General features: G+C 43.3%; 1 protein-coding gene across 2 annotated transcripts in view; it reads right to left on the bottom strand.

Annotated features, from left to right (window-relative positions):
• Positions 1–26653, bottom strand: part of ITPR3 (inositol 1,4,5-trisphosphate receptor type 3) — a 116030-nt gene that overhangs the window by 46288 nt on the left and 43089 nt on the right. For both annotated transcript variants that reach the window (XM_077334392.1, XM_077334393.1), the window contains exons 4-17: positions 19154–19240; positions 18519–18677; positions 17635–17733; positions 17414–17497; positions 16561–16707; positions 15201–15296; positions 9478–9522; positions 8625–8767; positions 6463–6562; positions 5205–5365; positions 4677–4818; positions 2362–2523; positions 1871–2043; positions 181–300 (exon numbers count right to left, since the gene is read on the bottom strand). In XM_077334392.1, coding sequence (XP_077190507.1) covers positions 181–300; positions 1871–2043; positions 2362–2523; positions 4677–4818; positions 5205–5365; positions 6463–6562; positions 8625–8767; positions 9478–9522; positions 15201–15296; positions 16561–16707; positions 17414–17497; positions 17635–17733; positions 18519–18677; positions 19154–19240 — 1718 coding nt within the window. The remainder of the gene's footprint in view (positions 1–180; positions 301–1870; positions 2044–2361; positions 2524–4676; positions 4819–5204; positions 5366–6462; positions 6563–8624; positions 8768–9477; positions 9523–15200; positions 15297–16560; positions 16708–17413; positions 17498–17634; positions 17734–18518; positions 18678–19153; positions 19241–26653) is intronic.

Below are 26653 nucleotides of genomic sequence, written 5' to 3'. Positions count from 1 at the left end.
CAAACCTATTTCACAATGTCTTCACTGCTCTGAGGAATGAGTGTTAAAAAATCTACATGTCCCATCTCCACCTCTTTCCCAATCACTCTCTCTGGAAATTACTTCTTAGCAGAGAGGGTGATAATTCTTAACAGAAGAGGAAAGTGGATTCAAAATACAAAGGGCTCTTGGGATACTCACTCTGTTTGGATCAGGATGTCAGTGTTCTTGGGGTCTAATACACACTTGCAGATCAGCTCCTGAGTGACTGGAATGGCGACATGATTTGAGACACACAAGTCCGATAAATAGTCTAGAAACCTGTGGTACAAGAGATTCTGGTATTATCCTCCAGCCAAAGTACTGGGGACAGGGCCCTTCTGCCCAGTTAATCGTGGAGTTTCCAGAGCTACCCTCAGCTAAGCAAAACAGTCATTCTCATGACATTTTGCATAGCAATCAAACATTATAATTCCCAATCAAAACCTTTCTGAATAAGTGTTCTGGAAAAAGTCCACCTCAAACAGGAATTTTCTGTGGGGGAAAGGGGAAATTACCATGGAGCACTAAGTCACGTTGAAAAGTTTTAGTTATTTCTTTATGTTACTGGTAGCTTTTTGTCTAAGAACTAAATGTGAATGTCATTTCAGATGGATATGCTCTCTATATAGGGCAATTCCTACTAGGCAAATGGAGCCCAGTCTGCTGATCCCACTCCCAAACATTGAATATTCACCCCATCACTGATTTTGCTTACTAGTGCCTTGTGTAGCTGCTGCCTCTTAACTCACCATGATCAGCACCTTCACCTATGTAAATACCACGTTTATTTTTCAACAAGCTCCAGCCAGGCTAGCTCTACTGTATTGAAGGCAGTTTTAGGTACTTTTTACTGACATAAAGACTAGTATGTGCAATTTGTTTCGGGTAGTTCAAAAAGTACCCACATCAGTGTTGATTTTGACACTTTTGGGGCAAATGTGGTCCAAATTGCACTTCCCCTTAAATTAAATCACTGAACCACAATTTGGGCATGATTTGCCCATGTGGAGAGTGGGAAGACTACAGTTTAAAGGGACCAAGATTTTTCCTTTTCCATCTATTCTGTGGTCTGGAGGTGGGGGGTTGCAGTAGTGCTATCAAATTTGCAGGATAGCTACAGGAGCCTCTCCTCAAAAGAACGCCCAAGTTTTTAAAAGATTGGACCAGGAGGTTCAATTCTACAAACATCCAAAGAGGATGGCCCCATTCAACCTCCACTGCTTCCATGCTGAGGGGAAAAAGACTAAAACAAAGAATCGTTTTCTCCTCACCATTGGAAACAAAGGAAGTTGGATGGGGCACCCTCATTGGGTGCTCACAGAATTGGACCCCCTGGTCCAATATTTTTGAAACATGGGAGTTCTTTTGAAGAGAGGCTCCCACAGGTACATGGCAAATTTGGACCTCTACCTCAAACCCTTGTCCCCTACCTCAAGACCACAGAATAGACAGAAAGGGAAAGGCACCAAATCACTTTGAATTTCACCAAATCCAAACCAGGGAAAGGTGCTTTGGATCTGAAATGTTTTTGTTTTTTTTTGCACATGCCTAATAATGACTAGCTTGCAATGTTTCACAATCATTTAAGAAACAAAAGGAAGCGTACATGCAGCTCCCCAGAGCGGCATACTGCATTCTCCCAGGACCATTTCAGGTTGGAAAAGGGATGGAAGGACTGAAGCCCCTTTTTCTTCCATGCCATGGAAGGAATCCAATCCAGGGCCTCAACATGTTCCCTCATATTTGATCCGTGGGTGTCTGAATCAAAGCCTGGTCAGGAGAACCCAGACAATAACTGTTAGAAATTGTAACACGTAGCATGGCCATGGATGAATTCCTTTACACTCACCTGGGCTCTCGATTCTTGCGCACCAGGCTCACAAAGGTCTCCACCTCTGTCTTGGTGATGTGCTTCTCCAGCAGCTTGCGGTTGTTGTGCAAAAGGGCAGTGATGGTATCCTCAGCCAAAATGTCATAGCCAATCTGGGACTGCATCATGCCAAACTGCTTGGCAATGTGTTCCTGTCAGAGAAGAGGCCGCGAGCAGATAAATACATCATTTAAGGCAATTTGCCTAAATGAACAATAACTTAATTTTTAGAGCTCCCAATTTAGACACAAAATAAAGGTCTTCCAAAAATATTATTGCTCAAATGGATGTTCCCTTTACAGAGGAAATGGATGTCTGGAGAGCTAGTGAAAGTTATTTGCTTTGTTTCCCACATGGATCATCTTTTCTTCATGCCTACTGCCCCAGACAAACAGCTATAAATCTAATCTCTCCCAGCAGTTTACGACTTACTGCCAGCCAAACCCTTAAACCCCGAAGTAAAGGCTCACTTGGTTCTTCCGATAGTCCTCCTGGGAGTGTCGCAGTACCCTGTAGCAGAGTCGGAACATGTATTGGTAGGGAGCATTCTTCTGATCAGACAGCTCCTCCAGTCGTACTAATGGACCTTCCCCACCTTTGTCCTTGAAAGGAGCCTTCAGAATGCCAAAGATCTACAAGGTACAGAAGGAAATGTAACACTAGTCAGACTGAAAAGTGCCTTTCACAGGTCTCTTTTCCACGATCAGACTTGTGATCTTAAGAAGTTTCATGGGCTCTCTGTATGTTTATAGGAATAAATTCATCTAAGTTCATCAGCTGACTATATGATATCAATGACTGCAGTCTAGACTGGGTGGGAGCAACAAGCCTTAGCAGGTCAGATCTAAATGGCTTAACATCCAAACCATTGTTGTAACTCTGTAGGTAGAGATGCAGCAGGTTCAAAAATGCAAACAAACTGAAGAAAAATTTCAAGAATGCTTGCAGAAAACCTGGTCAGTTTGCATTCGCATATATCTCAGCTCTCAGAAAATATCTCTTTATTTTACATTAAGCCTTCCCTAGACAGCCCAATGGTTGCTCTTCATTTGTGCCCGACACCACCATTCTAGCTTTTGGCCATGACCATCTACCTAGGAGAGGAATGGGAAGGCGACTGTAAGCTGCTTTGAGCCTCCTTCAGGTAGGGGAAAGCGGCATATAAGAACCAACTCTTCTTCTTCTTCTACATAGCTCAGCCAATACAACACAACACAAAGAACTTCCCTTGCAAGTCCAATGACTAGGTAGGAACACAAAGTCAGAGAAAGCAATGATCATTCCATTAGGATCATCATTCAGGTTTAGAAAGGGAGGAATTCTAGCCTGTGAGCTTGAGGGGAATACGGCCAGGGTGGAATTCAGAATAGGCCCATCCTGGTGGTGGAAACTGCTGTAAAGTTACAGCCAACTTATGGCAACCCCATAAGGTTTTCAAAGTGAGAGATGTTCAGAGATGGTTTGTTATTGCCTGCATCAGTGTAGTATCACTGGAATTCCTTGGTACTTTCCCATCCAAATACCAACCAGGGCCAATTCTGCTAAACCGCTTAGATCTGATGAGATTGGGCTAGTCTGGGCCTATTCTACCTGATTGTGATTCCTCCTGGATCTCATTTAAATCTCTACTTGCATTAGGTTAACACAAAACAATAGGAATTTTTAGAAAAGTAAATTTCAATTTACTTTATACTAATCAAAACTTAAGAATAGAGACTATAATGGTTAGTTGTGTGCATATCTCTAGTTCTTGCTTTTTGTTTATTGCTGACTGGACTAGTCTAAAATATAGTAAAGTGGGAAAAGTGGTCTCATATCATCTGTGAGGGCCTAGCTTCTCCTTGAGTTAGAGTTCCACCCCTCAATGAAGTAGGGTCTTGTAGAAAAACTCCAGGCTCAGTGGCTAGAACAGGGAAGAAGTGAACTTTGTGACTCAGAGCATTGTGCTTAATAGAGAAGTAGCAAAACATTTTAACTGTTTTAGCATTATTTCAATTGATATTGATCTGTATTTTACCAGCTGATGTCACCTGCCCTGAGCCTCACAAGAAGGATGGGTTATAAAAAATAAAGTTGATGATGATGATGATGATTATTATTATTATTAATTATATTTAACAAGGAGCCTTGAACTCATGTAAGCAACTCAACCCATGTCTGCAATAGCACTGGCATATATACATTTCTTTTATGGATAACTATAAAAAGTATTTTGACAACTCAGGAAAAGTGCTATTATTGATGGTAGTAACAGTAGTTCAAGTTTGTGATCTGAAAATGCTTGCTTCTATCTATCTATCTATCTATCTATCTATCTATCTATCTATCTATCTATCTATCTATCTATCTATCATCTATCTATCTATCTATCTATCTATCCATCTATCCATCTATCCATCCAGAAAATGTTGTATAAAGCTCCCTACCTGCATATCATTCTTTGTACTCACTCTTTCAACCCATTCTATAACCCACTTCATGAAACCGTAATCCAGGTTTCGCAAAACTTGTTTTGATCCATTCTTTGTTGTTGTACTTTAGCCTTTAGATGTGTGAAACCTATTTTAAAAATCTGTTTGCCTTTAGAAGCCAAAGCCCCTAAGAAAGGAACCTAAATCTTGCAGTACAGAATTTACTTCTGGAACCTTCAGCACCACCCACTCCAGAAAGTAGTGACAAGAGAGCTATTCTTGAGAAATGATCTTCAGCTGCAAGGGAACATAGAGCTCTCAGGCTGAATGCTACCGTGCTGATCTCCAACCCTTCAGCCTCTTCTCCCAGTCACCTGTTTCAGGATGTTCTGCTCCCTCATGAGTTTCTGTCTTTCCCGGTTGGGCTTCGTAACAACAATATCCAAAACGTTCTGTCCATTGTTGGATACATCACTAACAAAGAACACCAAGTCCTCCAGGAGTTGGATCACAAACCTGCCAGACATGCCAGGGTTAGCATCATTGACAAATGAGCCCCACCCCATTTAATGCTATAGATTAATCCCCCAGTTTCTTAAAACAATACAGAACCAAAGCTTTCCACGCTATATAGCAAGAACTTCAAAATGTGTGTCCAAGATAAATTATGTAAATCCACACAGTATACTCATCCACCTCACAGACATAAAAGATTCCCACTCACGAGACAGTGGATGCTTTTTTACAAAAGGGGACTTTGTCCTGGCTTCTAGTTGGTTCTGCTTTCAAGGACATATTCTGACTGCCAGTCATTGATTAGATCTGTCAGTGGTTCCTATTCCACCATCAATCTCCACAGAGCATTCCACTCTCCACCACGGCAAAGCATTTGGTCCTTTTACCTTCGGTCATTCTGACTGAGGAACCCTTCATTCATCTTCTCAACCACACTGGCTAGCATGTAGCTGGCATCGTTGGCAAAGTCCAGGTCTCGTATTTCTGACACAGGCACAGAGACAATAGCAAAAGCCTCTTTGTCCTCCTTGGTGGGGCATGTGCCAAGCTGCAATTTAATAAAGATAAGTGTAAAGTTCTGCATCTGGGTCAGAAAAATGAAAAGCATGCCTACTGGATGGGGGATACGCTTCTAGGTAACACAGTGTGTGAACGAGACCTTGGGGTACTTGTGGATTGTAAACTAAACATGAGCAGGCAGTGTTATGCAGCGGTAAAAAAGGCAAATGCCATTTTGGGCTGTATCAACAGGGGCATCACATCAAAATCACAAGATGTCATAGTCCCATTGTATACGGCACTGGTCAGACCACACTTGGAGTACTGTGTGCAGTTCTGGAGGCCTCACTTCAAGAAGGATGTAGATAGAATTGAAAGGGTACAGAGGAGGGCGCCGAAGATGATCTGGGGCCAAGGGACCAAGCCCTATGAAGATAGGTTGAGGGACTTGGGAATGTTCAGCCTGGAGAAAAGAGGTTGAGAGGGGACATGATACCCCTCTTTAAGTATTTGAAAGGTTGTCACTTGGAGGAGGGCAGGATGCTGTTTCCGTTGGCTACAGAGGAGAGGACACGCGGTAATGGGTTTAAACTACAAGTACAACGATATAGGCTAGATATCAGGGGGGAAAAATTCATAGTCAGAGTAGTTCAGCAGTGGAATAGGCTGCCTAAGGAGGTGGTGAGCTCCCCTTCACTGGCAGTCTTCAAGCAAAGGTTGGATACACACTTTTCTTGGATGCTTTAGGATGCTTAGGGCTGATCCTGCGTAGAGCAGGGGGTTGGACTAGATGGCCTGTATGGCCCCTTCCAACTCTATGATTCTATGATTCTAAGCTGAGGGGAGAAAGAATCCATTCATCCAGTGCATGATTTGCTTTCTCCTTAACATACAACACAATTGAAATTGTTTTTGGCAAAAACCATTATACAAACAGTTTAAGAATGAAGTGGCATCTAAAACCAACTTGAAGACTTTATTAAAGCACAGATCATAAAAGTACAACAGTTCTCCTGACATGGTGCTGCCAAGGTGAGAGAGAGTACACCTGCCAAACGTCTTTCTAGATTCTATGAAAGGCACCCTGTCACCCTTCCTTCATGGGCCAATCCCTCTTTATAGCAGAAACACAAAAGAGGAACATACCATGAGGCGAATAGGCCGCTCTTCATCAACGTCAATGGGTACATTAGTGCTTTGGATCCAGGTGTTGGTGCAAAGGTGCCGCAGTCGGACATAGGAGTTCCTGAAATCACCACAAAATGGTTTATACATTCCTGTGGTGCCTTCTACAGGTATCAATTTCTAGATTGTAAACTTGAGACCTGCATCCTCTCCCCCTATGAGAAACATTCTGTTCAAAGGTATACCATTACCAAGCCTATATATGAAGTTTGTGGGATTGAAAGAAAACATTAAGATTAAGGCCTTGTAAATTCTACTGATACAAATATGACTCAAGCAGGTCAGGGCATAAATTTCATTGATTTCACTGGGATTATACATATAGGCGGCCTTTGACATCGTGGATCACGACCTTCTGATCCATTGCCTCGCTGGCACGGGGATACGCAGCACAGCCTTGCGCTGGATACGCTCCTTTCTCCAGAACCGGACCCAGAGGGTTGCGGTGGGGGAAGAGTTCTGGCGTCCCTACGGACTCCCTTGTGGGGTACCGCAGGGTGCAGTCCTCTCCCCCACGTTATTCAACATCTTTATGTGCCCTCTGGCCCAACTGGTACGGAGTTTTGGGCTGGGTTGCCACCAGTACGCTGATGACACCCAGCTCTATCTCCTCATGGACGGCCGCCCAGACTCCCCCCCGGAACCATTCGCCAGATGTTTGGAAGCAGTGACTGAATGGTTCGAGCAGAGTCGCCTGAAACTCAACCACTCCAAGACGGAGGTCCTGTGGCTGGGAGGCAGAGGGCAGGACCAGGCAGCGCGCTTACCCACCCTGGCAGGAGCGCAACTTACTATTGCGCCCCAGGCCAGGAATTTGGGGGTGACCATCGATACCTCCCTGACTATGGAGGCTCAGGTCAAGAGAGCAGCGGGTCAGGTGTTTTTCTAACTTCGCCAGGCCTGACCACTTGGCCACAGTGATCCATGCGACAGTCACCTCCAGAATAGATTTCTGTAACTCGCTCTATGCCGGCCTACCCTTGTCTCTGATCCAGAAACTCCAGCTAGTGCAAAACGCAGCTGCTCGGGTCCTCACTGGTACACCTTGGAGGGCCCATATCCAGCCTGTACTGAGGCAGCTGCATTGGTTGCCAATTGCTGCCCGGATCAGGTTCAAGGTTCTGGTTTTGACCTTTAAGGATATATGCGGGTTGGGACCCACATACCTGAGGGTCCGCCTACCGCCCTATATCCCCCGCAGGGCTTTACGCTCAGCGGGGGAGAATCTCCTGATCGTTCCTGGCCCTAGAGAAGCGCGCCTGGCCTCGACCAGGGCCAGGGCCTTTTCGGTCCTGGCCCCTACCTGGTGGAATGAGCTCCCGGGTGAGCTGCGGGCCCTGCAGGATTTACCAGCTTTCCGCAGGGCCTGCAAGACGGAGCTCTTCCGCCAGGTTTCTGGTTGAGGCCGGGGTCAGCGAATGAGTGCCAGCATTCCCCTCCCCCCCTGGACCTAGTAAGTTAGATCTCTTCCCCACCCTTCCTGCCGCTCTGATAGCAGGGGTGGGAATAATGAGAGCTTCCGCCATGTTGGGATTGTTTTTAAAGTCCTTTAATGGGTATTTTAATGGGGATAGGACTGTTATGACCCGCCACGAGCCTACGGGGAGTGGCAGGAAATAAATATAATAATAATAATAATAATAATAATAATAATAATAATAATAATAATAATAATAATAATAATAATAATAATATTCTCTGAATTTCACCAACTATCCATTGAAGTGACAGTCTTTTCATTGTGTGTGTATGTGCACAAGCATATACATACTGGGATCGGGGAAAGTGACTTTTGAAGTGCTGCTTCAGTCAACCTGCATCTTTTGTTCTACCTGCCTAATTCCATGTTAACCTAGAGTGTATTGAAGATGAACCATTCAATATATGAGGAAGCTTGGAAAATGAACAAAAGACAGTAGTCCTGTCATGCTAAGTCCTAGATTCTTGTCAGGATCTCATGGTATTTACTCAGATGCATATATTTTCTTCCCGTTCCACTTCTGCTCTATTTGGGTTGCTAGATTTACATGCAGAAATTGCTTATTTCCTGCTCAGATGCTGCAATTAAGCTCAGCAGGATCCGATACTGCAGCAGATGTGGGTATGACAGACAGAGGTATTACCGGGGGACAAAGGAGTCAGTCTTCTGCAGTGTGGTAGGATCCAGTTCAAAGAGAGAAGCTATGTCATTGCCATGGGGCACAGCTACCAGCCGGTACTTGATCTTCTCCCCTGTGTTCCTCCGACTGGAGCGACTGGTACCACCCTGCCATGTGGGAAGCAATTTTTCAGTCTTGTGTTAGAAGGCTCACCATATTTCATACACCATATCATAACAGATATACTCTGGGAACTTAAGGAATGTTCAAGACATGGTTCCCAACTTCTTGTTCAGCAAGCACCAGCTAAGCACTTGAACTGGGAATGAGCAATGACAACTGCAATCCAAAACTTCACCAATGTATTAATGTCTGGCAAACTCTTTTTTTTAATGGTTCTATTTTGTAGTGGTGAAAATGTGCACTGGCTCTTACCCTGATAAAACCTGCATCAAAACATGAATCCTGAATTTTGGTGATTTTATTGGCTGTAACGATACCTATGCTGCCTTCTGCAGGTTTCAGTCATGCCATTCTGTTGCCCCGTCCCTGAAGCTCTAAGCACTGATAGAGGCTCTTTGAGCTACACTTCCCAATCCTAGCCTCACTTAACATTTTTCTGTACAAAGCCATAGGGACCCAGCACCACAATGTTTTTAATTAATTAATTAATTAATAGTACAATCTTCAGCAGAGCTACCCCAACTGAAAACAATGGACTTTTAAAGTTATAACTCTGTTCAGGATAGCACTGTAAGGTCGGTATTCCAGTGGGCTTAGGCATGCCTGACTTGGTATTGGATCGGGTGGTGAAAGGGTACCCAGAAAGCAGCAGGCCAAACCATCCCCAAGCAATTCAGATGAGCTGAAAGCTTACCGAATTCTTGGGCTCTCCTGTGTCACCTTTGTAACTAGGGTTTTCCTAAAAAGTTAAAGAAATACAGCATTTAAAAAAAGACACAAACCAACTGTTCTCAACCTTTTCTGTTTCCAAATATGGACATTACTTTTCTCATACTATTATTCTGTCTTTGATCTTGATCTCTAATAGGTGGTCCCCTTAGATGATTTCAGAGTCCTCAAACATCTTCGGTGCCAGTATGAGTTTTTTTTTTAAATGCTGGAATATTTGGGAAATATGTGAGAGTGATGGAAACAATTCTGTGCTCCAAGTTCTAATGATTGGAGACAAATTTTCCTGACTCAAATATAAAAGAAGGTGATGTGAAAGAGCTCAGTCTGAGACCCTGGAGAGCTGCTGCCAGTCTGAGTAGACAATACTGACCTTGGTGGACCAAGAGTCTGATTCAGTATAAGGCAGCTTCATGTGTTCATCTCTCAGCTATTGCCTGTGTGCAAAACTGATCATTCCCTTATTCTCCTTTCTGACTCAATTTATCTCTGCTTTAAATGGGGGGGGGGGGGGTATGAAGAACTAGTTGCACAATTCTTGGGGTCCTGGTGTATAACTGAAGCTCTCTAAGCCATATTACTAAATAGTCAAAGTGGTCATTTTAAAATCAGTAGAGTTACTCTTAAAGATCCTCACTCAGAGCCAAATTAAGTGTGACATTTTAAAGAAGAATTTAGTAACTTATGAGCCCTGATCAGGCTTGTGGTGCTGCATTGCCATCTTGTTCCCCACCTCTGCACCTTTTAAAGTGCCAAAACAGCTATTCTGGCATTTTAGAAGAAGTGAGGGATGAAACAAGATCACTTGTTGGCATCATGCCATGGGCCCTCAAATTTTACATGGTTAAATTATCCTTTGAAATGGCCTTGGCCACCATGGGCTTGTTAGAGATGGGATAGCCTGTCTCTTCTCTTGGGGCAATATCCCAGCACTCACCAGATGCAGCATATTCCACCTTCTTCCTTTAATGTAGCAGAGCCTGAAGTTTCTTCATAGTGGATGAGTATATAATACGTATACAGCACACATACTTACATTACAAAAGCTGAAGCTGAGTTTAATAATTATTTACATGTAGATTTCTTCAAATTAACTTTACCACAATAATAGTCATCACCACAGGAGAGATGCAGAGAGGAAGAAGATGATACTTAAACTGTAAACACACACACACAGGGGAGGGGCTGATTCCAGAGCAGAGCTTTCAGACCCCCTCCCTCATGGAATCTTAGAGACTCAAATTAGGCTCCAGAGATTTCCCTACAGGGTTGTCCCTGCAGTTCTTATCATGTCCAGTTTGGCTCTCATCCAGGAGGCACCTGTCGAAGCTCATAGTTGCTTCCATTGTTTTGCCTGTACCATTGAGCTATCCAAGCACACAAGGAAATTGGATTTGAGCAAGAGAACTTTGATGTGAACCTGCCAAGCTACATTTTTAAAGCTACCCAAACACTGACCATAATCCACTAGGAGTGAGACCAGATTTTGGCTCAAAGTAAGCAAATAAAAAAACCAAGCCCAAAGTCAGGGAAGGAAGAAGGCTATAAAGAGAGAGTTTGATGAAAGAGCTTGTAACAGAGTCTGCCATGGAGAGAAAGAGCTGGATTTTGGCAAGAAGTAACAATATTGTTTATAGCCTAAGTCCCAGGGCTTCCCATTTCTGCCTCCTATAAACAAGGAAGAGTAATGTGGGTCCTAATATTCTACCCAAAAGCCATTTCTACGAGTTCCGGCAAAGATACATCCCATCAAAAGTCTCCCCTGAGAGTATGTTCTAATGAATTTTGACTTAGCCAACCCCTAATACATACTAACTTTGTGATCTCATTATGAGGAGTTAAAACAAAGAGTAAGGAAGATTAAGGGCTTCTGTAAGAGGACCGACACCAAATAGCTGGTTCGTGTGAGCATTATGAAAAAAAGGCCATTTAATCTAGCGTTGCCAGCTCCAGGCTGGGAAAATGCTGCAGTTTTATGAGTATATGAACATATGAACACATGAAGCACATATGAACATGTGAACACATGAAGCTGCTTTATACTGAGTCAGACCAGTGGTCTATCAAGGTCAGTACTGTCTCCTCAGATTAGCAGCAGTTCTCCAGGATCTCAGACAGAGGTTTTTTACATCACCTATTTTTCTTTTCTTCACTGGAGATGTCAGGAATTGAACCTGGGACCTTCTGCACACAAATCAGATGTTGAGCCATGGCCCACCAGTGTGTGTGAAGCCTGGAAAGGTCAGAGTTTGGGGAGTGGAGAAGAGGAATCTCAGCAGTGCATAATGCAAAACACTCCACCCTCCTAAACAGCCATATTCTCAAGGGGATCTGATATTTGTAATCTGAAGATCAGTTGTAATTCTGGGAGATCTCCAGGCCCTACCTGAAAATTGTCAACCATAATTTCATAATTTCACCCCACCTGCCACAAACAAACAGAGCAGGAAAAATCCTGGAGTATTTTCACAAGACTTTGCTGAACATTATCCTCTTTCTGGATAAAAGGGGGGGAAATGAAAACGTATTCCTTTGAACGAGAGCTTAAATGGACTCCATGGAACGGTAGACGACAGGAAGGCCTGTAGGATCATTGTCCATGGGGTCGCGATGGGTCGGACACGACTTCACAACTAACAACATAACAACATTCCTTTGAATATAAAAAGTAAGGTATGGCCTGCTGAAGAATTAGGGTTGCCAGGCTCCAGGTGGAGCCTGGAAATAGTCTGGAATTACAACTAATCTCCAGACTACAGGGATCAGTTCCTCTGGAGTAAAAGGCAGCTTCAGAGGCTGGGTTATACCCCATTGATCCCTCCCCTCCCCTCCCCCAACCCCACCTTCCCAGCTCTACCCCCCTCCCCCAATCTCCAGGAATTTCCCAACCCAGAGTTGGACATCCTATGAATAACCTCTTGGAGAGTACTAATTGCATATGTTTAAATGGGAGCAAGGTCTAAAATGTATGAGTGAAATATTTCCCTGTGGAGGTCAATTAGATGCCTTTGGAAGGCCTACACACAGAGCATACAGTCCAAAGCCTTCCCACTGTTCCTCCCCCCCCCCTCAATAGTTACAGAAATGCACTGCCACTGAGCACTACTCTGAAGACTAAATGCAACATTCCTGTGACTGGAACATAGAAAACTATTATAATAACCAGTTTAATGAAATGGAAGAGAACAGCCAAAAAGAGAGAATTAAGATCTGTTCCCCAAGAAATCAAAGGGAAATTTAAAGCACAGTTAGGCATACTGAAACATCAACATGGAAACAGATTAATTGAACAGGCAAATAAACAAAAGAGATTGAGATTGGGATGGGCAGCCATGGAGGAACAAGAAAAGATTCTTAAGAATATATCACTGATGACCAACATCAAGATAATTCATGCTATGCTATTCCTCACTAAAGTGTATGGTTGTGAAAGCTGCACAATGAAGAATGCTGATAGGGAAAAAGTCAATTCATATGACATGTGGTGTTGGAGGGGGGTTGATCAATACCATGGGCCACCCAAAACAAGGATTCTAGATCAAATCATGCCTGAACTCTCCCTAGAAGCTATAAGGACTAAGTTGAGGTCACACTTTTGTCATACTATGACCATTTATGTACTGGAGGTTTCATGCTGGGCTGCAGGCTGGAGTTTTAGTCGTGGCAGGTTGCCCCACCTCTTCCTGCACCCACACTGGGGAGCATTTGGCCTGGTGCACCTCATCCGCCCCCAATCTGTGCTCCTGACAGGGGGGTGGGGCAGTGAAATTCCCAGTGTATAGACAGTCTATGAGGAAACAAGACTCACTTGAAAAGAGAATAATGCTACCTAAAGTTGAAGTCAGGAAGAGAAGAGAAAAACCTAATCAGTCAAGGAAGCTAAGGTATTTGGTTTGCAAGACCTGAACAAAGCTCTTAATAATAGTATGTTTTGGAGGCCATTAATTCATAGGGTTACCATAAATCAGAAGCAACCTTATGGCACATAATGTACAACACACAGTATTTTTCCCATTCAAAATCTCACAAACTGATGTTCAAAAATAATGAACAATAAGAAAAAAAATACCCCCCATGTAATAATGCCATTATGCCATGAATTAACTAAGTACACTTTAGAAACAGAAATTTAGGCCAGTGGAAGTGATGTCACATTGCTCTAGGTATTACTCTATGGTGTTACCATAGAATTTCCAGAAATTCCTGGAGTGACATGATGTCACTTCCAGGGCTTCCCTGGGTGTGACATCACACAATCATGTCAACAGCAGCACAGGAAATCATTGGCTGGCAAACTTTTACATTTAGCAAGAAGATCCTTTCAACTCCCTCTCTCAGAATTCTCTCATCCCAGAGGAAAGGACCTGTAGAAACTAGTTGATTAATTTTAGTTTGATAGCCAGAAAGAGATGTGAGGGACTATGAATATAATCAAATGGTTGATGGCTCTGAACATGGGAAAGCAAATTATAGCAACACTAGGGGCAAAGCCCGTTGTCTCCAAGAATACAACGGGCGCTAGAGCTTGGCAGTGGGAAGAGGAAGGGGAGGAGTTGTCCAGTCTGTAAGGGCATGGGGTTGAATGTTGAGGCCTACTGCACAGGGTTGTTGTGCAGATGAAACAGGAGACAAAAAAAAACAATTTCCTCTGCAGAATAACGCTGTGCACTGGCCTCAAACCTGCAGAGAGTTGCAAAGAAGAAAGACACATGGCTTGGCTGTGTCTAACCCCTGGCAGAGCAGTATTTTAAGTGAGAAGGGGCTTTTCTGTGGCCTCCCTGTCAGCCAACTGTTTGGCAGAAGGGGAAATTCCACCCCCCCTCAAAAGGAAGGCCCTCAGACTCCCTTGCGTTGCTCTTGGAAATGCCTCCCTCCCCTCAGTCCAGGCCTGTCAAAGGCTCCTTCGCAGCAGGCCTGAAGGGGGGGGGAGCACACTCACCAGCCTCCTGCCAGCTCTGTCAGGGTTCTGAGGCAATGTACAGTTGGACATGACAGTTAGGACAGCCTTGGGGCGAAAAGGGCTGGTGCAGCCTCTGTTCTCCTCCCCCTCGGCAGCCCTGCTGACCTCCTCTCCCTGCGGTGGTCAGGAGCAGACTGGCAGCCAGACTGGGCTGGGTGAATGGAATTTTGCTTCGCGTTCCTTCCCATTGACTGCTTGGCCCTGGATGAACACACGGAGGGCCCAATCAGGAGCCGCTTCGCAGCTCCTGATTGGGCCCTCTGAGTTTTTATCCTGGACAGGGCCCGCCCTAACTCCTCCCCAGGTGGCCTTACCCTTTTATTTAATACCGCAGGAGCGGTTAAAGATTAATTCATCTTCCATTCTAGAAAGTGAAAATAAAACTAGTATATGATTTTTGTTGGTTTCCAGTAACAGGAAGATAAGTCATGCTAGAAATGAAATAATCCCAAGTATATCCCATTTTGTAATTAAAAAAAAAACCTTAGGAAAAACAACTGGCACTTTTTATACTAAAATCACCCTTCACTTAAAGTCACTCTGTATTGTATTCTACTTATGCTTTTGTTTGCTTTGCAATGCAAAGAAGTAACAAAAGACAAGCTGTTAAACATTGAAACCAGCAGAATTTTAAGACTTTCTGTCCCTGAAGCCAGTGAGATTTTGCCCATGGTTTTCAAAGAAACACAGAGCACAAACCTACACAGAGCCACAACAGCTCCTCTCACCTCTGCTGCTAGATAGTTCCCAGTGGCAAGGTGTTTAAAGCGGTACAAGCCATTCCAGTGTCCTGCTCCACCGCGGCAGGGATCATGATGGACCACCTGAAAAGAGAAGTGTGAGTTGTAAGTCATATGCACATGCTGTATTTGTGTAAGTTCTAGCAAGAATATGGACATTTGACTGCATGGCTGACCATCCCATCAAAGTGTTATTCAGCACTGCAATTATTTGCTTTTAATCAAAATACAAACAGTCTGTGGATTTCATTGAGGGGGTATTGTGAGCCTTCCCTACTAAGTAACAGATCAGTTTCTGTCTTGATGAGTTTCTGATTGAACAGGAAGGCATTCTTTTTTTGTGTTCATTCCAGCCCATATAACAAACTTACATAGCCTTTCCTTTATACAGTTGCTGAGATAATGGGAAATGGTTTGTTATTGCTACTAAATTGGAGCAGGCCTTCACCTTTTAAAAATTAAATCCTGAGTTTTGAAGTCCCAAGCTTCAAACTACCTACCTACCTATTTGATTAGATTTTTATACCGCCTTCCCATATGGCTCAGGGCAGTTCACATAAAACATTGCAGGGGTAATACACAGAACAGTCTAAGCATATAACACAGTCATAAATAAACATATCAACAATAATCCAACAGTGGTTCTAAATTAACAGACTTCATCTACTTATTCTGTGGTGAGTGAAATGCTCTCCTTACCATGTTCAGTAGCATTTTCATACAGTCTTGGGTTATCTGTTCCAGGGCTGATCTTTAGCATTCAGAACAGACATTGGGGGTTCAACTATGATGCAAATTAAATCCCTTATGACAGTGGTCCCCAACCTGCGGTCCGCGGCCCGGTGCCGGGCCGCGAAGGCCAGGGCGCTGGGCCGCAGTTCCCTCTCCCCGCCCACCACCCCGCAGTAAAAAACTTCCCAGGCCGCAAGCTTGCGGCCCAGGAAGCTTCTTACTGCTGGAGGGGGGGAGAGGGAATCAGGGCCGTGCCGCGCATCGTGCATGCGCAACCCGGCTGCGCATGTGCGCACGCGCGGTCCGGCCGTGCTTGCGCGATGCGCGGGCGTGGCCACGCATGCGTGCTGCGCAGGCATGGCTGTCGCCCTGCCGATCCCCAGCCAAAAAAAGGTTGGGGACCACTGCCTTATGAGTTCTAATTTAAACCAAAGAGATTGCCTTTTCCATTACTGGTTAACTGCGGGAGTTACTGCAGGAATATTAGCACCAATATCTACCACGTAAACAACTAAAATTTTAAATTAGATCCAATGCATTCTAGTTAGACTTAATCCTGGCATGGGCTGAAACTGCTTTTGAGCATACTGAACCTGCGAACAGTTCCGGTACTCACCTCAACTTCCCAGAGAGCATTGGAGCTCGTGGCAGATGTGGCCGACTGTCGCAGTGTGGTCCGAAGAAAAACGTGCAGCTTGCCTTTGTATTCATCACAGGTGAGAAACTTCTCCTGTTCAGCATGGAAAAGCCTGACCACGTCCCCCTGTCAGGGTAATACAGATATTATGAGTTGCTGCCTTAATTAAAGTTTATAGGTTGAGACAGTGAAAGCAGAAAATCCTAGTCTTTTAAGTCTTGACATCGGCATCTCCAAACCAAAAGCACATTAGGGACAATATCAAACATGTGAACTATATATCACATGGTACCGCTGATTGCAAATAGTTGTGCTGAGTTTTGTTATGTGATGTTTATGTACAGTATATACTAAACTTCTTTGAAGGCCAGACAATAGTACAGTTAATGTACTACTGCAGAATTTGCTGAGAACCCTTAACCCTGGGATCTTCCAAAAAGAAGGAAACAATTTCCCCCATTCATCAGAGAATACTAAACAAAACTATTTTAAAAAAGGCCTTTTTCTGAGTCACACCACCAGCCCCTCCAGCTCAGAACAGTCTACTTCAACCAGCAGTAATTTTCCAAGGTATTAGTCAGAGGTTTCTCCTGGTCTTGCAATCAAAGATTGTTAAAAGAAGACAGGCCATGAGACACTGATTGTCAGACAATTAATTTTGTCCTTAAATGCTTTCCGCCTCTCAGTAAAAACATTTCGACATGTCACAGAGAAACTAAAAGTTGTTTGTGAAAATGCCCTGCTACATTACACAAAAGGAACAGTATAGTGTGACCCACATACACAGCTGGCCTCCACATCTGCTCAAACACAATAGACACATGTTCATTACCCCCTTAAGCACTTCTTCCATGTGATCCCGGAACTGCATGAACAGGTTGATCTTCCAGCTGGTGTTGCAATTGACAGAATTTACCTAGGCAACCAAAGACATGCTCTGCATCAGAAATTAAATCCCACAAGGAGAAACAAAAATCCAAAACATGTTAACTTGAATCATTATAATAGACTCCCCATCTTCAGAACCCTTTCCTTCCAGCCTGCTTGCAATACCTCTTTGCATCCAGGGTTGTCAGCAAGTTCAAAGTTGCTGGCGTGCAATGGCTGCCCAGCATTCACAGGATTCAGAATCACTTTGTCTCCAACAACTACCTGAGAAAAGATGAGACAAGGGCTAAGAATGCTGGCCTGTGCTCCAGAAGACTGCCAGACCCTTTCCCCAAATGAATAAGCAATGGCTTGAGGTCTGATGAACTACGAAGCTGACATTCCCTGGCAAGCCTTTCCTTACCAGTTTTTATTATTTTGTCCATTACAGATGTTTTTATGGGCAGATTTCAGCCTGATGACCATTTTATGGATATAACTAGTATCAAAGCCCAAAGGGGCAGCAGGCAGGAGGGAGCGAGAGGGTGGCCACAGTTCCCTTTGGCCCGCAAAGTGGGCTAAAGGGAGTGGAAAGCCACCACCCGCCAGTGGTGACAGGACTTTGCGGCCCACAGGGAGGCTGCAAACCCCCTCCCCCGGCAATTTTAGGCTGTTGATGGCTACTTATAAATGCCCAATAATTTTTATGCTTGAACTGTGCTTGTTTTTACTTTGAGAGCTACCTCTAGCAGAGGTCTGGAGAGGTGGCACACATATCAATAAAATTATACCTGCATTTTCCAAACTCAGAGAGTAGGCCTTTTCACATATGCATCTGTATTGGCCACAGCTGATCAGCTGGAGAATGGTGTGGTATAGTGGTGTTAGACTAGGACTGGGGAAACCCAAGTTTAAAACCTCATTTGTTCATGAAACTCACTGGATGAACTGAGCCAGGCATTATCCTTTGGATTAACATACCACATAAAGTTACTGGGAGAAAACATGAAGGATGAAAGAAACATGCATGTGTATCAAAGTTCCATGGAGGAAAGTTGGGTTATACTCACATTATCTCCATTGCTCCTCAGTTTCCAGAAAGGTTGGATGAAGAGCCAGGAGCCTTCATTGCCTGTAGCATCAAGTGTCACCCTCATGGCATTCTTCTCCAATAGGGCAGGGAGGCGCTTGTTCACAGTTAGGTATTTATTACTCTTCATGTGGAGAAGCTGGGAAACCAAATTTAGAGCAGACCAGTTCCTAACTAGAACACCACACAGTCTGCCCATGATCAACAACCTCAGAGAAGAGAACTCTCTATAATCTTAAACTGCATTTCATAATTATGGGGAACATTCTGTATATTAGCCTTGGCTTCATCCACTAACCAGTTTGTCTCTATCTACTGCCTCATCTCATCCTAAACTGAATCAAAATCACAAAGCAGACATAGAGATCTTTTGCACAACATGAAAGGACAGTTAACAAAAGCATTTGTAAGAAAGCAAATTCCCTCCCTAACCTTCCATTTTATTTGGCACTTGATACGTACACAACTAACCTGCAGCCATACTCACAAATATCAGTATCTGATGATCAACATAACACACCTCCCTAAATTCCTTCTATAAGACAAGGCCTAGCAAAAAAACTACTTTCAGACAGGCGAGACTTGGATGAAGAGAGCAAAGATCAAACTCTATACCTGTATGACACTTCCATACTTCACTACATCCCCATGCACCTTCTTGTTCTCTGTTTCATTCTGCTTCTGTTCCATCTGAGCCGCATGCTGTAGGGAAACAAATACATATCAGAATGATTTTCAGTCTGAAAATGAAAAGCTGCAAAAAGTAATTGACATCAGCATGAACCTGCGAACAGTTCCGGTACTCACAGAGTCAGAAGAGAGTCAGAGGTTGGACACTAATCTGCCTAGGGGATAAATGTATGTGAAAACAAGTTTGTATATGTGTTCCTACCTGAAGGAAGGGCCAAATGGGCAAATAGGTCCAATGTGCATAGTTCCATCCTGTACATACTCTATCCAAAAAAGTTAGAATCCTGTCCAGCGGGGAGTAGGAAGCTGGATGCAGTTCTCTCTTGCACCATCCACCAAAACGAACAACTGGCTGGTAGGATTTTAGCTTTTTAAGCAATCCCAAGCACTAGCTTGGATTATAGCCACTGTGAATTATTAGACTCTAATATTCTTAGATGGCCAACAGATTCAGAATGAGCAAAAAGAAATACTTGTTCGCTCAAGGAGAAATTAAAGTGTGGGATTTACTACCCATGGATGGCTACAAGCATGGGAGGCTTTAAAAGGAGGTATACATAGATGGAGAATAGGTCCATCAATATCAGCTCACCATGATGACTCTGCATCCAGAGTCAGTAAAATTCTGAATTCCAGTGTTAGGAGACGATATCAGAGAGGCCTTTTCTTCTATGCCCTGCCTGTTGATCCCCCAGGGCATCCGGTTGGCCACTCTGGGAGGCAAGATGCTGGACTATGTGGACTAATCCAAGGGAGCATTTGTTACATTCCTATGTCAGCATTCATGAAATATTTAGGAAGTATCTGGTTTTCATACTTTATTTACTTAAAATTCAGTTTATTTGAAACAGAAGCCCACAAATATGGTAGGTGCCCAGCTATTATTGGGATATGTCTTTCATTTTAATTGTGAAATGGTTCTTAAGCTTTGAAGATGAGCTCCAAAATATATGTGCTCTCAAAGTGAGATCTTAATTGAAGTTATATCAGCCTTTTATGCCAGTTTTAGCCTATCAATAAACTGGGGGTGACCATCTAGAGTTTTTTTAACTACATCCAGCTCCTGATGGTGAATCCCCAATGACTAATCCACAAGTAAGCAATGCACAGGCAGTGCGAACGGCAACAGTGGGTGTTTCAGCAAGCTCCTTTAAGACATGGTAATGGTGCTTCAGTCTACTACCTCCCACTCCCCCCTCAAAATCCCCCGTCAAGGGCCACAAACAAAAAGAAACTGAGCAATAAATATTCTATCTGCTCCAGATTGTTCATCAGTCTCTGTATGCGGACTGCAAATAATTTGGATTCTAGAGAAAAATCTCTTTTCTAAGAATCATGCCATCAAAACAAATCCTATTTTCTAGTTCACAAGTTTACAGAGGAATTCCACAGGCAGTAAATACTAAAGCCTCAGAAGACAACAGAAGGCAGGTATTATACTGGGGGTCCAATACTCTGTGCCTCATATGATCCTTGGCCTGATTGTTTATAATATTTTACCCCAAAAGCTACATATTATTGTATTCAAAGCAATATATATCAACTCCATAAAACTATGTAATCTGATTTTTCAGGAAAAAAAATCTGGATGCAGATTGCTTTTGATGTCATGTGATCCTGGATTATTCATCCATACTGGGGAACAGAGTATGGTGGTTCCGTATGGTGGTTCCGTATATTATTCATCCATACTGGGGAACAGAGTATGGTGGTTCTGCAGCGGTGGTTCCGTATCCTCGGATGCCACAGCAAAAAAATGTAAATCAAAATATTTTGAAAGCATTTCTTCAGTAGGGCTGCTTACCTTCAGGTGAGGGCCTGGAAATCTCTCCAAATTACAGCTGATCTCCAGACTACAGAGATTAATTCCTCTAGAAAATGGAAGTTGGGGAAGTGACTTATTTGTTTGTTTGTTTGTTTGTTTGGATTTTTATACCGCCCATTCTTTACAACTCTGGGCAGTTCTATAACATGATATCCCATCAATGTCCCTCCTCAAACCCTGCCCTCCACAGGTTACATCCCCAAGCTCCCAAGATCCAAATCAAGAAACCAAAAGCAGGGGAGGACCAATGGATCAATAGTATTGCACATGCAGATGGACCCCAATTCAATTCCTGGTATCTTCAGATAAATCATTCCTGGTAGCAGATGTTGAGGTGTTGAGGCAGATGTTGAGACTACCATTCCTGGTAGCAGATGTTAGAGAACTAACTGCTGCCAGTCTAAATAGATTATACTGAGCTAGATGGATCAATGCTCTGACTTAGTACACTGATGGGTCAAGTATTTTCATAATAAACATCCATAGTTGTATGTAACATGGCTCCAATTTTTTTACCATCTAAAAGTAATGTGGAGATCATGAAGAAAGGGGCTGTTTTAGCACACACCTCAGTAAATGGTTATGCAATGTTTCTTAAGTAGCATGTACTGGACTGTGTATTAGATCTTCCTTAATTTTAAACAATGTAAACAGCTTGATTCTTATTGAAGGCTTTTTGTTATGATCAAGGGCAAAACAAATAAACTTAACTTTTGCGGTTGAGTGTGTGCACGCACACACGCAGCAGTTAAGGGCAGTAAGTCTGCCTTCATTTCATGAGCATTTTGTCCCGCTTGGGTGTTTTCCTCATGGGAACAGGCTGTGTGTTTACCTGTACTTACAGCACAGCAGTCACAGGTCTTCCACGTGGTAGATTTCCCTGTCACAGTCCCCCAGAAGCAGTCATACTTCAGCCCCATTGGTTTTTCAGTGCGTTTGTTTTCTTAATCGGCAACTGAATACAGTTATAATGTTATTGTTAGGAAATGGTCTTGCAAGCCCTGTTCCTGTTTGCCTGGGAGCTTGCAAAGTTATGCTGCCGCCCCAGGGTCTCCACCCAAAGAGGCCCCCTTTCCCTCACTCCGGTTTACCAACTTCTCCCTGCATATTGTCCATTGCCACTTACTAATCTCGAAGAGTATCTTCTGCTAAAGGGATTACTAGTATTCTAGCACTATTTACTGAGTCACTGTTGAAAGACTCTGCTCATTTGCCACATCTGCCATTTCACTGGTACAGGGAAGATATATCACACTTTCACTGCATCGCACTTTAGGGAAGGTGAGCTTAACACCTGCCCCTCCCCTCCATGGCTCTTTGAAAAGCATTACTGAATCAGGTGTGGTGTGGGCACAGGGATCAGGCTTTGGGCATTCAAATTATCAGAAATTTAATAAACAAATTAAAAGCATAAACATGGCCTATACATCCATCAGGCTAAGCAAGGATAAAAGGAAACAAAGGAAGAATGCAGTTCTCTAAACCCTAACTCTATACATATCCTAAAAACTTTTGAATTAGGATAGGCTATTTGTTTATTATCTGTTGTATGGCAGACTTACACACAGGAAGCATATAATAATATAAAATATGTACCCAAGTTGATATGCAGGCCGACTAGGCAATCCAACTAAATACTAATATCTAAATTTTCAATCCACTCCATTGCAGCTGGGTGAGTTCAAAGAGTTCCATCTCATCTCCCTTGAAAGCACAACATCCACATTTCTGGGACAGATGGAAAATACTTTGGCACCACAATCACTTTTGGGTCCTAATATTTTGCCCCAACAGGTCTGCACAACTGCCAAAGCCTATTCATATTCTATTAGCCTATCTTCCACCCTTTATGTGGCAAGTCAAATCCTGTGGGCCTCTTGTTGGTGTTTATCAGGTTATGGATATTGGGTGGAACTGACTTCATCCATGTACACAACAATTCGTTCCCTAGAATCAAAATCTTGTGCTTATAGAATTTGTGCAGATCTTATTGCTGAATGTTGGGATCTTAGTCTGGATAGGTCCGCATCAGCCATATCTTTGTGGATGGGCAACTCTATATTTTCAATGATCTTTCTATATTCATGAAGATGAATATAGAGATGCAGGAGAGTGATGAGGCAAAATGTAGGAAGCCAAAAGGCTTTAATACATCCGCTGATGGTTCTCAATGTTGTATTGAGTTAGACATCAAGTTTGTGGACATAGGAACTACTGAGCTACACTGAAGCACAGTATTTCACAGTACTATATACCAACCCCAAAACTGAGCACCTAGGTGCTGTAGCAGGCAAACCCCAAGTTGTAACATATAACCTTTGGAGAGCATTGTTTCACAAATGTATTTTCACTGTTAATTCGTAAACCGGTATTTATAGCACAAGATCCTGTTCCAGGTAATGCCAGTGTACTTCTGTGTAAGTTGGGTGCCATTAAGGTAGACATTCAGTTCACAGTTTGCAAGATTATTATTGGAATAAGCTACTATTTACAGTAGAGGTCAGTCAAAAATTCAAGGTCCCTAGTTGGCATTTTCACAGTCCTTTCAATTGATTTGTGCTTTGCTGCAATTGGCTTAAGCAAATTTCCTGGATATTGTCTTGGGAACATCAGAGATGTACAGATTGAAAAGAACTGGAGCAAGGCCTGAGCCCTGGGTTATATCATTATTTGGTTTCTTCTGCTTGCTAATTAATTGACCCACAATTACTTGGAAAGTTCTATCACTCAGTATGTTATTTAATAGTCAAAATAATGTTCTGCAGGGGAAAACCTCTACAAATATGTACAGCAGACCCTCCCTCCAGGTTCTAGACCAGGGGTAGTCAAACTGAGGCCCTCCAGATGTCCATGGACTACAATTCCCATGAGCCCCTGCCATCATCCACTGGCAGGGGCTCATGGGAATTGTAGTCCGTGGACATCTGGAGGGCCGCAGTTTGACTACCCCTGGTCTAAACTGTCATAAGTGGAAGTCATGTTGACAAATACTGTTTTTGTCTTAAGACATTTCTGATGAAAGTTTTTAATCTTAGTCTTCACAACTATGATGCTTGCTCTATAGGGATATATTGGTTAATTCTGACATTGATTCCATTCATGATTACTCTTTCTCAAGGGGTTTAAAATAGAATCTCAAAAGGGAAATAGGGAAATAGGTCTGTAACTTTCTACCAATGTTTTGTTTTTCCAGGTGTCAGAATAACAACTATCTTTGCTTTCTTGAATTCCCAAGGGAGTCTTCATGTTCTCATGAGGCCAGTGAGAAACTTTGCAAACAATCTCTTAGAGAACATGCCGCTATTGATCAGGAACTCATTATATATGCAATCAAAGCCTGGTGCTTTTCCACTCTCAACTCATAGTCTTCAGTCTTCAAGGAAGGTGCAGTCAAAACGTGGAGCTCTTTTTTTATTCTGATTGTAAAATCTCAATCCTTTGGAAATCTGAGTACAGATACCAGTCAGGCAGCTACCTGGCTTGATGTTACTTCCAGATTTCCTCCAAGAACTGGTGGGCTTACATCTAGTTTTTCAGCTGGCTCCAGGCTTTCCTACTGGAATGCCTGAAATCCAAATTCACAGTTGTAGACTAAAAACTCTTAAAGCTGAAGCATTTCAAACCTTTAATTACCTAGTTTCTCAGAGTTTGGGGCTTCTCCTACATTGTGCCAATTGCCAAGGCAATAGTAATTCATGGCTTTAACACAGAAGAGCCAAAGGAGAGAAAGGGCCAAGGAGACTCATCTTCCTTTCTATTTATTTATTTTTCAATTTATATTCCACTACTCTCCATGGATTCGTGGTGGGTCACATAAAACAGAATACAAACCCTAATCAAACCAATCAACCCCCCCCCCCAATAATATAAAACACAAGAAGCGGCATATTTCCATTCCTCCCCTGTTTTGCAGGCCCTGCGGAACTAATATAGCACCAAGTATCCCTGTGGGGCCATTCCCAGGGCCATTTCGCACGGCTTCAAAGTAGCACAATGGTTGCTATTTGGAAACGCTACTAATTTGCCATAACCCACGACGTCGTAGACAATCTGCAACAATCCTGAAACCAATCAGCAAAAAGCGCTTCGTTGTGGCGCTTTCAGGGGAATCCAGAAAAGTGGATTCACCCTCCGGATAGCGATACACTCCTGCAACCAATCTGCAACAGTAGCGCTAAAGACCTGTGCGTTACCATTGTTGCTGGTTCTTCAAAGTCCCTCCCCCTGGCTCTCTCCTCCAAACTTCCGGCGAAGCGATCGCCATTTTTTTTTCTCCGAGCGAGCGGGGATAAACGCACCGGCGAGCCTCTTTCTGTTTAGAGGCTTCCCTGGCTTCAGTCCTTCACCTTTAGTCACTAAGCACAAACCACTGAAAAGCCCGTTTGCTGAAATAAAGTCCCTTTATTTTTTACAAATAAATTCAGCCGAAAATCGGGCCCGTGAGAGGGGGGGGGGATTTTTTTTTTATCACTCGAGGCAGCGTGCAAACGATCATACAATCAAACGACAGCTCACATTAGGCAGCTGGATGGGTCTCTCCGTAGCAACGAATCTACCTAGATTCGTTGCTATGGGTCGTTTTTTTTTTTTTAAAAACCTTTCTTAAAGGGAAAGGGGCTGTTTGGGAGCATGCTAACGGCTGCCCATTGGCTGCTTGACGGCCAGGGGCGGGACGAGCTTGGCAATAGCGCTTCCTTTCTAGCGATTTCTGCCGAGACCGGAAGCCTGTGGGAAACGCTAAAAAACGCAACTAATTCCACTACAAAGGCAGGTATGCATAACGACGAATTCCACTATTTTAAATGGCGATTTTTCATTCCGCAAACAATTTGCAACAAAGATCCCTGTGCGAAAAGGCCCCCAGTCTTCCTGACCCAGTCTCTGTCCTTACGTTTTGCAATCTTGTTGAGTGAGATTCAGAAGATAGTTGTGTTGATCTATTGCAGAACCACTAGATTAGGGTCCAGTAGCACCCTGGAGGCCAACAAAATTTTCAGGGTATAAGCTTCTACATATGAAGGGAGAATATGCTTAAACAGCCAACTTTTTAACTATATAGGTCAACTCCTCCTCTTTCCCACAAACACATACAGTGGTGGTTGTGATTTGCAGCCTTTATTCATTTGAGTACTCACTGAAGACCATAATTGGAAGAGGCGCAAGTCATGGGTTATTTATTTTTATTTTTTATTTATTTGTTAGACCCACCATTCCCAAAGTGGCTCGTGGCGAATAACAAAGGTCAGATAAAATCCCCAATAAAACCCACACTGAGATCCAGCATAACAAACCACAAGATATGATTGCTGTTTGGGTTAGGAACTGCCTTTTATCTCTATGTTTAGAATAAACTAAAAATTGGTTCAGAGCCCCTTGGAGACATCATCTGCTAACTTTCCCAATTAGCAGGACTGTTTGGCTTATCATTGCTCAAAGGTCTGAGTAGCTGGAGTAACATGGACTGGAACAGTTTTCAGCCAATGGCAGGTTTCACGCTCACTAGAGGTAAGGGGGAATACAAAGAGTTACACCCACACTGTTGGTAACATTATCCAACTAAAACGGTCTAATAGCAAAGCAGGCAACTGCCAAATAGAGGC

The sequence above is a fragment of the Paroedura picta genome, chromosome 4, assembly GCF_049243985.1.
Source record: "Paroedura picta isolate Pp20150507F chromosome 4, Ppicta_v3.0, whole genome shotgun sequence".
Classification (NCBI taxonomy): domain Eukaryota; kingdom Metazoa; phylum Chordata; class Lepidosauria; order Squamata; family Gekkonidae; genus Paroedura; species Paroedura picta.
Note: the sequence above shows the minus strand (reverse complement) of the source record. Positions and strands in the feature narration are given on the sequence as shown.